Consider the following 12,105-nt stretch of genomic DNA (forward strand, 5'->3'; position numbering starts at 1 on the left):
GGTTTTTATTCCGGGTGAAGGACATTCCTTTCCATAGAATTCCGGGGATGGGAATATCTACTGTATATGTTAATTGGTCGCTACTTCGCGGATTTTCGTGTATTGTGGGTGGTGTTGGTCCCCATTAACCGCGATAAACGAGGGATTACTGTAATGTACTAATCCCTTTCCCCATCTTGAGTCTTTGTATAACTGTCCAGCTTCCATTTAGTCCATATTTTTCGCTCACAACTTTAGCTTTGCTGTATGTTTTGCAGAGCAGACCTCTCTCACTCGAAAAAGAAAATATCTCGCCCAGTTTCACTGCTTGTTCTTCCATTTTCACATACTCCGACAGTCAATCCAATTTTAAAGAACCGCAGTTCATTCTTATTTTGGTTTGGGGAGTCAACGTATCACATTCACTACCCGGTCGTTTTTCAATACTGTAATAGGGGATTAGCATGAGCGTCACTTGACGCCGTCGCACTGTTAATTGTTGTGGAGCAGAGAACATTCGCAAGTACTGTCAATGCCGTGATTGGCTGCATAGCGTCATTGCATCGTATCGTGTGATTGACTGGACAGCTGTCACTCACTGAATTCCACAGCAAATTGATACAGAAAAAAAAGTTATATATCTTATATATATTTATTTGCAGTGCGTTCATTGCGCTAGATGGGGTTTCTTGTGCGCTGAGTGTGCAACCAGTGCGCAGCTCAGAGGGAACATTGGTGCCATTGCATCTCCAGTAAACGTAACTCTAAATGAAAGATACTTTTCATTGTATTGCCTCGCGTTGGAAACTTCGCTTGTCTCGAAGCATAAGGCAATTTCCTAGCTGCTGCTGCTCCCGACTGGTATGAAAGAGTTCTACATGATCACTCTTCCAAGGCGATCGACCGCACAGGAATACATAATGTATCATTTCCCACGGCACACCTGATAATATCTCCGCAGCCACTACTGTAGCTTCTATTCTATGCGCATTGTAATGCAATGCACCCTATAAATGAAAACAGTTTCAAAACAGGCCGTTCAGTGATAGTGTGCCTTATACCGAGAAGCCCCTTGTAGTGCGGTAAATTATACTCTTTAATAATTGTTGAAACATTCTTATGTTGCTTGCGTCTGATTGGCTAAAGAGAAGCAGGAACTGCTTTCGTGACTGAAGGGGTGTGTGTTCTCGTTCATCCGTTCGGAGGTGCAAACGGGGTTTTTTTCTTTCTCCTTTTAATAAACTGCATTAAAGGATTCCATCTCTCCTTTTGTCATTCGTAAAGAAGAGCCATCCATTGAAAAACAACGAACCCCCAAACTTACATTTTTTTTCTCGTTGCATGAATATCAATTTTATGTGAGACCATGACATTACCACATACACGTACTGCAGATACATGAACCCCACATCTTGGTATGACAAAAAAAAAGTTGGGAATCACTGAACCAACCAACCAACAAATGAATGAGAAAATTGAGCAAACAACCTTTGGGAGCACCACTGAGCCAATGAAACCACTGACCTAATAAATGATACAGAGCTTGAAATTGTCAAGATGGCGAGCGGTCGAAGGCTTCAGGTCGCGGTCTGCTGGGCAGGGGCATAGCTATGTGGTGGCCAAGGCCGGCCTGGGCCACCCTTGTCAATCACTGGCCACCCAAACGACTAGGATAAATTGGGATATGCATTTTTTTTTTAAAGGTAAATGCATATTTAAAATATACAATTGTTCTGAATGCAAATTGTAAAACTATCTGTCTTCAGCAACGAACACTTAATTCTTACAGTTAACGTCAATTAAAAATCATTGCTTTCATGCCTGAGTAAACTCACAACATGGCCAAGAAGTCGTATCATACATCCACGGTCATGATTTCATGAAATAAAATGTACATATACCAATCTTAACCAATCCACTCATAAAACAGGCAAGCACAGACCTAAGTGAAAAGCAATGCGTGGAATAGTGAAGAATGACGATTTTTGTGTAATTGTGCTTTTTAGATATGCACGGAATGAACGAACCATTAATCGTAGGATGCAAAATGGCATCAGCCGTCGGTGATAACTGGTTGGCTGTTCGTTAGCAAATCGGCACATCATAGAAGCTGGTACATCAAATCTACAAATAAACACGGAAAACACGACAAGAGGTCATTTTTCTGCGAGCAGAGAAAAACGAATCTGTGACGTGATCACACAAAAATGACCTGAATGTTTGTAAATTAAAGTTGCACCATGTTAAAAACGTCAACCGACGAGACACACGTCACTCTTCTGTGTGTTTATTGTTTGAAAAAAAGCACCTTTTTTATTCATGTGCAGCAGAAGATGCGGAATTGAATAGAAATTGGAAAAATAAGCCTCCTCATTCATAATTTTAGGTTGCTACAGTCAGGAATTTCGAAACTATTTATACCCGATTCCAAAATCAGGAACTCAGTGGCAAAGCGAGAGGACGTATTTGCTTTTCCATTATTTTCAAATCTGTTTTTATATGATTTATATTTAGAGTACGTTTGAAAGCGAGAGGACAAAGTTGCTATTTTAAAATTTTAAACTATGCATTATATTTACATGAGGAGGTAATTTGATTTTGACAATCGTTTGGTGGCAATGGCACATATTGACGGTGGTGGAGGTCTGCAGGGATGTGGAAAGGAGCAGCTCTGAATGAGGGCCGCAGCCAGACTCTTGAATAGTCTCGTAAATGGTTTTGTAACCTTTTTCAGATTGATTTCATTCACTTGGTTTCTCCTTCATTCTTGAATTTATTTATATGGTGTCATGACTGAATGACTGTTTCTTTGAAAAACATACCCAACCCAAATTTTCTCATAATATTAACATCCTCAAAACATGATGACTCCTTGACATATAGTGGTAGAAAAATGTATTCAATTTTTTCCCTCAATATTACAAAGATACAATTTTGCTCTTGAAACATTGACTCATCAACAAAAGTGGATGGGACACTTTGCTCTCGACTGATGAAATGCACACTCGGGTGGAGCCGTGGCGGGTCTCAGACGTGTCCTCGGTCGATCGGATGCTCAGATGGGACATCTGCCGCCTCCCATGGCTTCCTGAGCGCCTTTGAGGGTCTCCCGCTTCACACATTTCCAGTAGCCAGAGAAGCCATTCTGTGGATGCACCTGTATATGTTTATCACATAAAATAAAGCAAGAATTCTTGGAAAATGCAACGCCGACGAGCAAAGAAAAGCAACCGTGTCGCAGGGGCATATTTGTCACGCCCGATGTATACAGTATGCAAGTAACAACCAAAAAAGGGTGATCAGTCTTCACACTTCTCTCATATCCAATGAATCTCAACTCAATTGTATTTGTGGACGACTTTAAAAAAACCACACCTGTATACAAAGATGGTAGAAAGCACAAAAATGGTCAAACTAAAAATCAAGTCTCATGCTGAGTCAAAAGCCAAAGAATAAAAATGAGTCTTGAGACGAGTTTTAAAGATGAGCACCTAGGGGGCTTGCCGAATGTTCAATGGGAGATCATTCCAAAGAGAAGGAACAGCAATGGAAAATGCTCAATCCCCTCCGAGCCTCTGTTTAGTTCTCAGTACCTCTAATGTCTGGTCCACAGACCTGAGGCAGGTGCGTAGGGGTGGAGCTCAGAGAGGTAAGGTGAAGTGAGGCTATTTCAAGATTTCAAAACAAATAATAGGATCTTAAAAATAACTAAAATGTATAGGGAGCCAGTGAAGGGATGCCAGAGTCGGAGTTATGTGCTCCCTCTTACGAATACCAGTCAAGAGGCGAGCAGCAGCATTCTGGATCGACTGGAGACGCTTAATGGAGGATTGGTTGACCTCAAAGTATTCATTCATTCATTTTCTGATCCGCTTATCCTCACAAGCCTCCGGGGGTGTGCTGGAGCTCATCTCAGCCGTCTTCGGGCAGTAGGCGGGGGACACCCATAACTGGTTGCCAGCCAATCGCAGAGCACACACAGACGAACAACCATCCACGCTCACACTCAAACCTAGGGACAATTTAGAGTGTTCAATCAGCCTGCCATGCATGTCGGAGCTGGAATTGAACCCGGTACCTCTGCACTGTGAGGTGGACGTGCTAACCAGTGGACCACCGGGCCACCCTGACTCCAGAGTAAATCAATTAATTGAATTTCAACTGATCATCATTAAGCTACAGCAATTCCATTGCTGGAATTTTTGCGCGACTACGTAACCACAGTGATGGATACCCACCTTGAGCCCCCGCAAGACTCTGTCCTTCATCACTCCAATGAACTCCTTGTGGCTCAGGCAGTGGTCCCCGTCCATGTCGAAGAGTTTAAACACAGTGTCCAACACGTTCTCAGACAGGTCGTGGCCTGTGGCTATCCTCACGGCACGCTTGAACTGGGCTTTTTTTTTTTTTTTTTCCCAGAAGATGGAAACGAAGGACTGTTAACGACGGCGGTCCTCCCTTGCGATATATTCAAGCGCGATAAGCGGTCTTACCCATTCCCACGGGACGGTTGGCTTCACTGATCATCTTCATGGAAAAAGCAAAATCCTCCAGATTGTTGGTGAACAGGCAGAAGGCTTTGAACTCCTCAAATGTGATGCTCTGCAAAAGGGGTGAAGGGGGGAGGTATGCCATTTTTATGATGCACTTTAGCAACAAATTTAAAACGAAAATCCACGTTGCAGAACAGAGTACCTGGCCAGCAGGGATCCTCTTCCTCATATTTTCCCAGTAAACCTCATTGTCTTCCTCGTTGGTGTAATGGAGCAGCCACTCGGCAAAGTCCTCCCGTCGCATGGTGTCCATTCCTTTGGAGAACTGTAGGAACTCCATCTCCTGGACCTCGGCCTGGAGATCCTCCATGAACCTAAGCGACGGACAGTTGACCAAGCGGTTAACAAGTCATCGAAAAGCAACCTCAAGAATGACAAGTGAGGCCAGTATTATACTGATCAGATCCATTCTGATCAGTGACTGATCTACTCGGGGTTTATTCCGGTTCCATCAAACTCAGGTTTATGTTGTCATTTGACAATGACTGAGAGTTGCATTACTTGCGGAACTGTTGATATTGCAACTTGTTTTTGCCACTCTTTCCGAAGAAGTACGCCTGCAGCGTCGTGTTCACGTGGTCTCCATCCTCAACTGATCTCTATAAGAGTCCAAAAATTTCAAAACACAAACAAACAAAAATACGCGCAAGTTGGTTGCCAGATAGTTGATGAAACGGACAGTGTGATTTATTATTATTTTTTTTTTACCTCTGGGTTGTCCTTTGAAATTCTCCTTTTATTTTTTCCAATGATTTTCTTCAGCTGAAAAACAAGAAAATAAAGAAATGATCACTTTCATGAACGATTATGATCTTTATCCAAGTCATTTTGTTGCTGAAGAGAAAAAGGACACATGCACTTCTAATTCTGAAAGCAGCCTTCTTGTCTACCTGATAAAATAGAACCCAGACATGCAAGCTCGGAGCACGGACACACCTAAAAATACAATCTCGGTCTGTCATTCACGCTCTTTGGCGGGAATGAACAAAAGAGAGGTGCTGAGTCAGGCTACAAGAGATGCAAATGTGGAAGTGTATTGGCCTAGAACAGTTTCTGCTCCCCTCACCTTCCAACTGTGGCAGCATGAAGTGCGGACCATCAGGCAGCATTACAAACGCATACAGTGTGACATTTGAGCTCACAAAAACAATTCAGCCAGCCATCCATTTGTGAGAACTGAGTTAAAAAAACAAACAACTTATGTGATGTAGTACGACTGTCATTTCGTTTTACCTTCATGAACTCCTTTTTATCCACTTGCTCGTTGCCATCCACGTCGAGCATTTTGAACGCAATGTGAAATCCTGTTTGCGGCTCTGCCACGGCAAACAGCAATCGGTTAACAATTTTGATATTGAATCAAACTCGCCACTTCAGCTCAGCTATTAGATGTCGATGCAACCTCGATGACACATCACCCTTTCAGGCAGGGCGGTTACTACAGTGGACAGTTTATCATGTTATCGGGTTACAGGGTACATGAAAGGGTTAATGCGGGAAAATATATTCAGGAATTTTGGAGAACAGTCAGATCTCATCATGTGGATTATCATAAAATCACCGTTCATTCACTTACTTGTCAGAATAGTCAGCAAGAACAGGTACTCTGTGTAGGATATCAAACCTGCAATAACATTATGTCACAATTATATATAAAATAAAATACAATGAAATAGTAGAACTTAGTACAATAAATACAAGCCTTCACACCATTGTTTCATGGACAATCTTCGAAATAAGCAAAACTTGGCAGCATGCTCTGCCCACATTCCAGTCAATGGCAAAGGCAATTAAATGTCGCCCATCTGTGTAGGATACCTTCTTTCTTATTCGTTTGTTGCGGTTGCTTGAAACCAAAATGGCCGACGTCTTGTTGAATGTCATGCATGGGTGCTTTAGACTTTTTTTTGGATGTCCAGTTTGTTATAATAGGAATTCATTCAAATTAGTGGACCAAATTTAGTGTTGGTTAGTGAAACTGGTTTCAGGGAGCGCTATTTAATTCTAATTTAGTAAGATGTGTCGGAGCAGGGAGACATAATTGCCCACCTTTGCCTTTCAGCAAGAGCGCCACTGCCACCTATCGTAGTGATTATGCAATTACATTTTAAAGGAAAAAAATAAAAATAAAAACATGTTCCTTGGGATCACACCTGGGGTACCTGCCATCGCACCGTGTCCCCCGTAGTGGGATGAAGAATATATTAAAAAAAAGTATTGTTACATCCCCATTTTGAAAAATGGCAACTTCAGAACACAGGCGAACCGTGATTGGTCGTTACCTGAGCCCCAGCTCAGGTAACGACCAATCAAGACTGCAAGGTCTGTTTCAGTCGACAGAAAGTTAGCAAAATGGCTGACCCCCCACCCCCGAGATGGCGAAAAAACAGGTGAATTTTACTTCTTAACTGATATCCGTCCGTCCGGAGAGTCCGTCCGTGTCCGTGCAGCTGGTGAGGAATACCGCGTCGCGGTCACCCCCCCCCCCCCCGCCCCCCCCCTTCCCATTCCCATTCATCCTCCCCCTTATTACATCTTGTGACTTGTTGTAACTGTCATATGCTTATTTATGTGCTGGGGTCTTTTTTATCCTGGACTTAAATTATCCTCAGAAGAGGATAGTTCGAGCGTGGATTTTTTTTTTCCCCCTCTCCCTACCCAGCGTTTTCCTTTCTGAATTCTGACTGTAATTTCCCCATTGCGGGACAAATAAAGGGATATCTTATCTTATCTTATATTCCACAGAAGCAAAATGAATCAGAACGTAGTGTTAAGACGCGGTAAGGCACATAATCATATTACTGAAAAGAGAAATTTGGGGTTGATTTTCGCTTGAAAGGTTTTACGAGGGCAATATTTGACCCTGGAATGATGGAAACAATGGTCGATGGACTGGGTTCAAGGTTCCGCTGCATGTGTGCAACTGTTTGGCTCGCAGCAAGAAACAGAATGAACCATTCATGCGAGAACCCTGTTCAGATGACACTTGACTTACCATTGTCACCCCAAAATCTGAACAAAGTATTGCCAGGCCGAGCTTTGGAAGCAGCCACCATCATCTGTTCTAGTTCCTACAAAAATGTCAGAGTAGATGCATAGCAATACTATTATACCCAACATAAAGTGAAACGCTCCTATTTACAGTACTTATCTACCATGTGCAGGGAATTACGCTTACTTTTGTTGTTAGGACTCTCTTCTGGAGCTTTCCTATAGCAGAGACCAGAAACATGCACATTAAAAAAATTAAGAAAACAAAGTTTGATTCCATAAGTTTGAAAGAACATTAAAAAAAAAGAAAATAAAATGGCGGCAGTTATAAAAAATTATGGAACACATTTAAAATTATATGGTGCACTAGATGATCCTGTTGAGAAAAACAAGAGCATCTTTTTCTTCATGTTGTGATGTTCTTTCAAATGAATACAGAGTTTAGGGGGTCCCTGGTTAACCCTCCTGTTGTCCTCATTTCCAGTACACACCCTGTGTCCTCCGGGTCAAAATGACCCATCTTCACAAAACCCCCCAAATAAGCAGCTAAATTGAATTTTAAACACCAAATTTCATATTACTTGAAGAAACAACTTGTCCTTCACCACATTATGTGTGATATAGTTCTCCCTCTTCACTTGGATTTCTATAGTTTAAGAAAAGGAAAAAAAATGTGCGAAAATGAGTTATGGATGCATTTGTATTCATTCCAATGACTAAAGTTTCTTTCTTTTTTTTCCTCCAGTAAACTATTTAGGACAATACAATACAAGACAAAAATATGAAAAATAAGATAACCCATTCAACTAATTAGCATAGGTAGCGCAGTATGCAAGTGCACAGCCTTTGCAGATATATTTCTTTCACCTACAGCACACAGTATGTGTTTTACAGTCCTTCTTTTGAGGGCAGAACTGGCATTTCTTCTTCTTACTTGCCCTCGCTGGGGAAGTGGCTGTGGAAGGTGGATCATCAGGTTTCTCAGGAGCTCCTGTACGTTTTGTTCTGCATGCCTGCCTTGTTGGTTGGATGCTGCTGAGGACCATGTTATTTGCCATTTTTTTGAAAGGAAAGTCTCTCTTTCAGCTTCAGGGATTTCTTCTTGTTCTGAAGATGATTCATCATGCTCTGGGTTATATTCATCCCCATCTTCTTCTGATACATCCTCTACTTCCTCTTCTGAATCAGTTGTCTTGCTGGACAGCAGATAAAATCAGCTCTAGAGCCTCTTCAATGTCATAACGCACACCCATGGCGTCAGCACAGAGAGAATTCGGAGTCCTGTCATCTGTAGCACCTTTATAACCCCTTGAAATCCACAAAAAAGAGTTCTGCCATCTACGAGAACGCCACCTATCTTGTCTTGTTTGTCTGCTACTGTCTTGTTCACATGTTCTACTAATTGATCTGAGACACAACTAAAACATTGAAACATTCTATGGTGTGTAAATAACTTTGTGACCTTGATTTCAACCCTATTTGCCTCATGGGTCATTTTGACCCGAAGACCAGCTTTGTACTTTTTTTTGTACAGCTTCCATGGAAATGTGAATAAAAACATTTCAATTTTTCTGCAGTTGGGGCCAATCTAGGAAAAGTCATAAAATTTCAAGTTAAAAAAATATCATTTAGGGGGGTTTTGGGGCGTTTTTAACACAGTGACGGGTCATTTTGACCCGAGGACAACAGGAGGGTTAATAAAGCAGCGGAAGAATGTCATCACATGGTACAGAAATGCACGCAGTTGCCGCCAAACTTACTCTTCTCCATTTTTGTTTTATATTTATGGCCTACAAGTGTTTTTACACTCAGTAAGTGTATGTGTGTGTGTATAAAAAAAATATATATATATACATATATGTGTGTGTGTGTGTATTTGTATGTGTCAGGTATCTGTGGAATCACCCGATTACTCCACAGTATGCTGTATCCCGCCATGAAACAAGCATGCACTTACGATCAACATTCTCCAGCATCACAGAGAAGAGGAAGTCTCTTGGGGTCATGTAGGGCTCTTCTTCATAGACAATTGAGGCAAACTGGATGAAACGCATCTTTCTGGCAGACATTTGGGGAGCTGCAGGCTCCTAAAAGAAGGATGAGAGGTTTATTATTTTTAACTATAAAATCATTTGAACAGAGGTATGTGTATGTCCGTTGCTGAATGGCTCGAAAAAAATAATCACCCGAGGCATCATACTTGTGATTGCTTTATTTGAGTGATGACGGAACCTCTGTCGTGTTTTTCAAACTCAGCAGTATAAACCACACACGATGACTTAGAACAGGTATTCTACTCTTTTTACAACTTCAAAATTTCTTGAAATATCACATACGGGTATAGGACTCGGTTAACATTTCCCTAATTTGTAGTTGACAAGCTCGCTTCAAAAACTTTTAGAAAAGTAGTTGTTTAAAATCCAAATGGTTGGATTTATTATATAGTATATTTTTTCAGATTCGGTCAAATTTGCAGTTATTGCAGTCAATTGACAAACACATTTTTGATCTTAAAATTTGCCAGCTCCATTGTGATGCCACAATGTCTCATATTTTCTGTCATTTCTAACATCCATTTCATAAATTTTATCAACTACAAATGCCTCATAACTGTGATATTTTGGTTTCTTACAATGTATATTAATAAACCAGGGAATGTTTGTTAATTCTCAAATATCTAATTAGTTTTATTCTCAGAATGGCGCCCATTATAAAAACGACGTACAGCAAAGAGCCATTTTGCTATATTTGCTTTGTTTTACTACATTCATGTTACTTTAAATGTGTACAACATAATACTTTAACAAAAGCAGGTTTATCAGATTATTTGAATATTCTGAATTGAATAATTACAATCTTCAAATTATGATGATCGTTGTTATGCTGAGATGAATCTATTGTTTCGCGTTTAGAGTGGAATTCACCACCCATTACCCACTGGCGAATTAATTCGTCGCATGATATTTGTTTCTGTGTTGAGCAAGCTTTCCAATGAGAGAAGTCTTATACGATGAAGATTAAGAAATTCATGGATGTTTGAAACTCGGGTTCTACAAAAAATATATCACACCTAAAATCTCGACCCCCATTGACTTCGCCAGAAAATGGTGCAGTTATAACTTTCACAATATTTGTCACAGGAAACGAGACTTACATCACTGGAAGCGTCTTAAAAAGACCTGCCAGCCCCGGTAATGCTTGTTTCATGGAAGTCGTTTTACCCAAACACTATCCTCTTACCATAACAAGTTTGACAATCGGGTGAGGCCTTTTAAAAAATACCCTGGTGCTTCATTAACTGTCACAATCGGTGCAAAATTGAAGTGTGTCAAATTCATTTAAAAACATGCATGCAACTAATACACACAACTTGGGTCTGTCAGGTGAGGGTATAAGTTACGACTTGTTAGAGCGCGTATAGTGCGTACTCACTTTTTGCTCTTCAGCGTGAACGACGAAGAGAGGAACACTTCGGTTCACGTTATATTGGTAGGAATAACCCATAAATCCAGTCGCGACAACAGTGCCACAGACGACAGCTCGGCGCCATGTTAAACCTTTCAAAATTCGTGAGCCTCTGACAGAGGTCCGAAACAAGTACGCAACTTTTCCAACGAAGGCCATTTTCTCTCAGAAAGTAGCTGGGTGAGCTTCCGTAGCTGGTGTTTGATAGGCCCCGCCCACTTGCGGTCCCAGACCAGGTCACGTGGCACTTCCCTGGCTTTAAATAAACGAGAGCGCAAATATGGCTCCTGTTTCCAGATTCTCAGCGCCGCAAAGAACAGAGGTGCAGGGTTCGAGTCCGGCTGTGGCCTTCCTGTGTGACGTTTGCATGTTCGCGGGTTTTCTCCGGGTGCTCCGGTTTTCTCCCACATTCCAAAAACATGCACGGCAGGCTAATGGAACACTCTAATCTTGTGATTATGAGTGTGAATGCTTGTTCGTGTATGAAAAGAATGCTCCTCCATGACATGTGTTCACTTTTTTTGCTGATGTTGCAGATACCAGCACAAATGCGCCTGGCAGAGAAGAGCAGTCATGCCAAGCCAGCAACCGTCTGAACCAAGGGGGTGGCTGTCCTTTGTGCAGTCTGTTCGAGATTAGCTGTGCTAATAGTCATCTGCCATAACATTCTTATGTATTCCTGTAAAAATGTTGAAAAGATTTTTTGGGGGGTTGGAGGGCAGTCAACTTGTAATTGGAGTGTCGAGCTTCATTACTGAGTGTTCATTTCACAAATACATTTTGTTACTAGTGGATGACTGCCGGAAGTCTGAACTGGGAATTGCTAAATCAAATTCTGGGTTTCCTCCAAGGAGATGTTTTGTCCAGCCTTCACTGAAACCACCTTCAGTTGCTGTTGTACTATACGTATGAACGCAATGATTTTTTTTTCTTACCCTCTGATCTTTTGAAAATGTAGGAGTCGGTGGGCATATTCCATGAGAGTCAACGACTAAAAAATATGTTTTTGAGGACAGAATATAAGGATGATGGATTTGTCTCGCATCAAATATAAAAATGTAATATTTAATTCAATGTTGTAATTATGCATGCCATCTATATTCCATTCTGTCTTCTT

General features: G+C 41.3%; 1 protein-coding gene across 2 annotated transcripts; it reads right to left on the reverse strand.

Annotated features, from left to right (window-relative positions):
• Positions 1 to 2,857: 2,857 nt before the first annotated feature.
• micu2 (mitochondrial calcium uptake 2) lies at positions 2,858 to 11,184 on the reverse strand. Of its 2 annotated transcripts, none has more exons than XM_086131668.1 (12): positions 10,956 to 11,184; positions 9,481 to 9,610; positions 7,711 to 7,742; positions 7,528 to 7,603; positions 6,109 to 6,156; positions 5,766 to 5,848; positions 5,241 to 5,294; positions 5,034 to 5,131; positions 4,675 to 4,846; positions 4,473 to 4,581; positions 4,218 to 4,375; positions 2,858 to 3,136 (listed from the first exon to the last, which is right to left on the reverse strand). In XM_086131668.1, the coding sequence occupies exons 1-12, from the start codon at positions 11,145 to 11,147 to the stop codon at positions 3,035 to 3,037; spliced, it is 1,254 nt and encodes a 417-aa protein (XP_085987794.1). In that variant the 5' UTR covers positions 11,148 to 11,184; the 3' UTR covers positions 2,858 to 3,034. The 2 variants fall into 2 exon arrangements, with proteins under 2 accessions (XP_085987794.1, XP_085987795.1); XM_086131669.1 differs by having other exon boundaries at positions 2,858 to 3,124; positions 10,956 to 11,183.
• Between the last annotated feature and the right edge of the window lie 921 nt (positions 11,185 to 12,105).

This window comes from Hippocampus guttulatus, chromosome 15 (assembly GCF_054856545.1).
Source record: "Hippocampus guttulatus isolate MCC_2025c chromosome 15, RoL_Hgut_1.0, whole genome shotgun sequence".
NCBI classification, from domain to species: Eukaryota; Metazoa; Chordata; class Actinopteri; order Syngnathiformes; family Syngnathidae; genus Hippocampus; species Hippocampus guttulatus.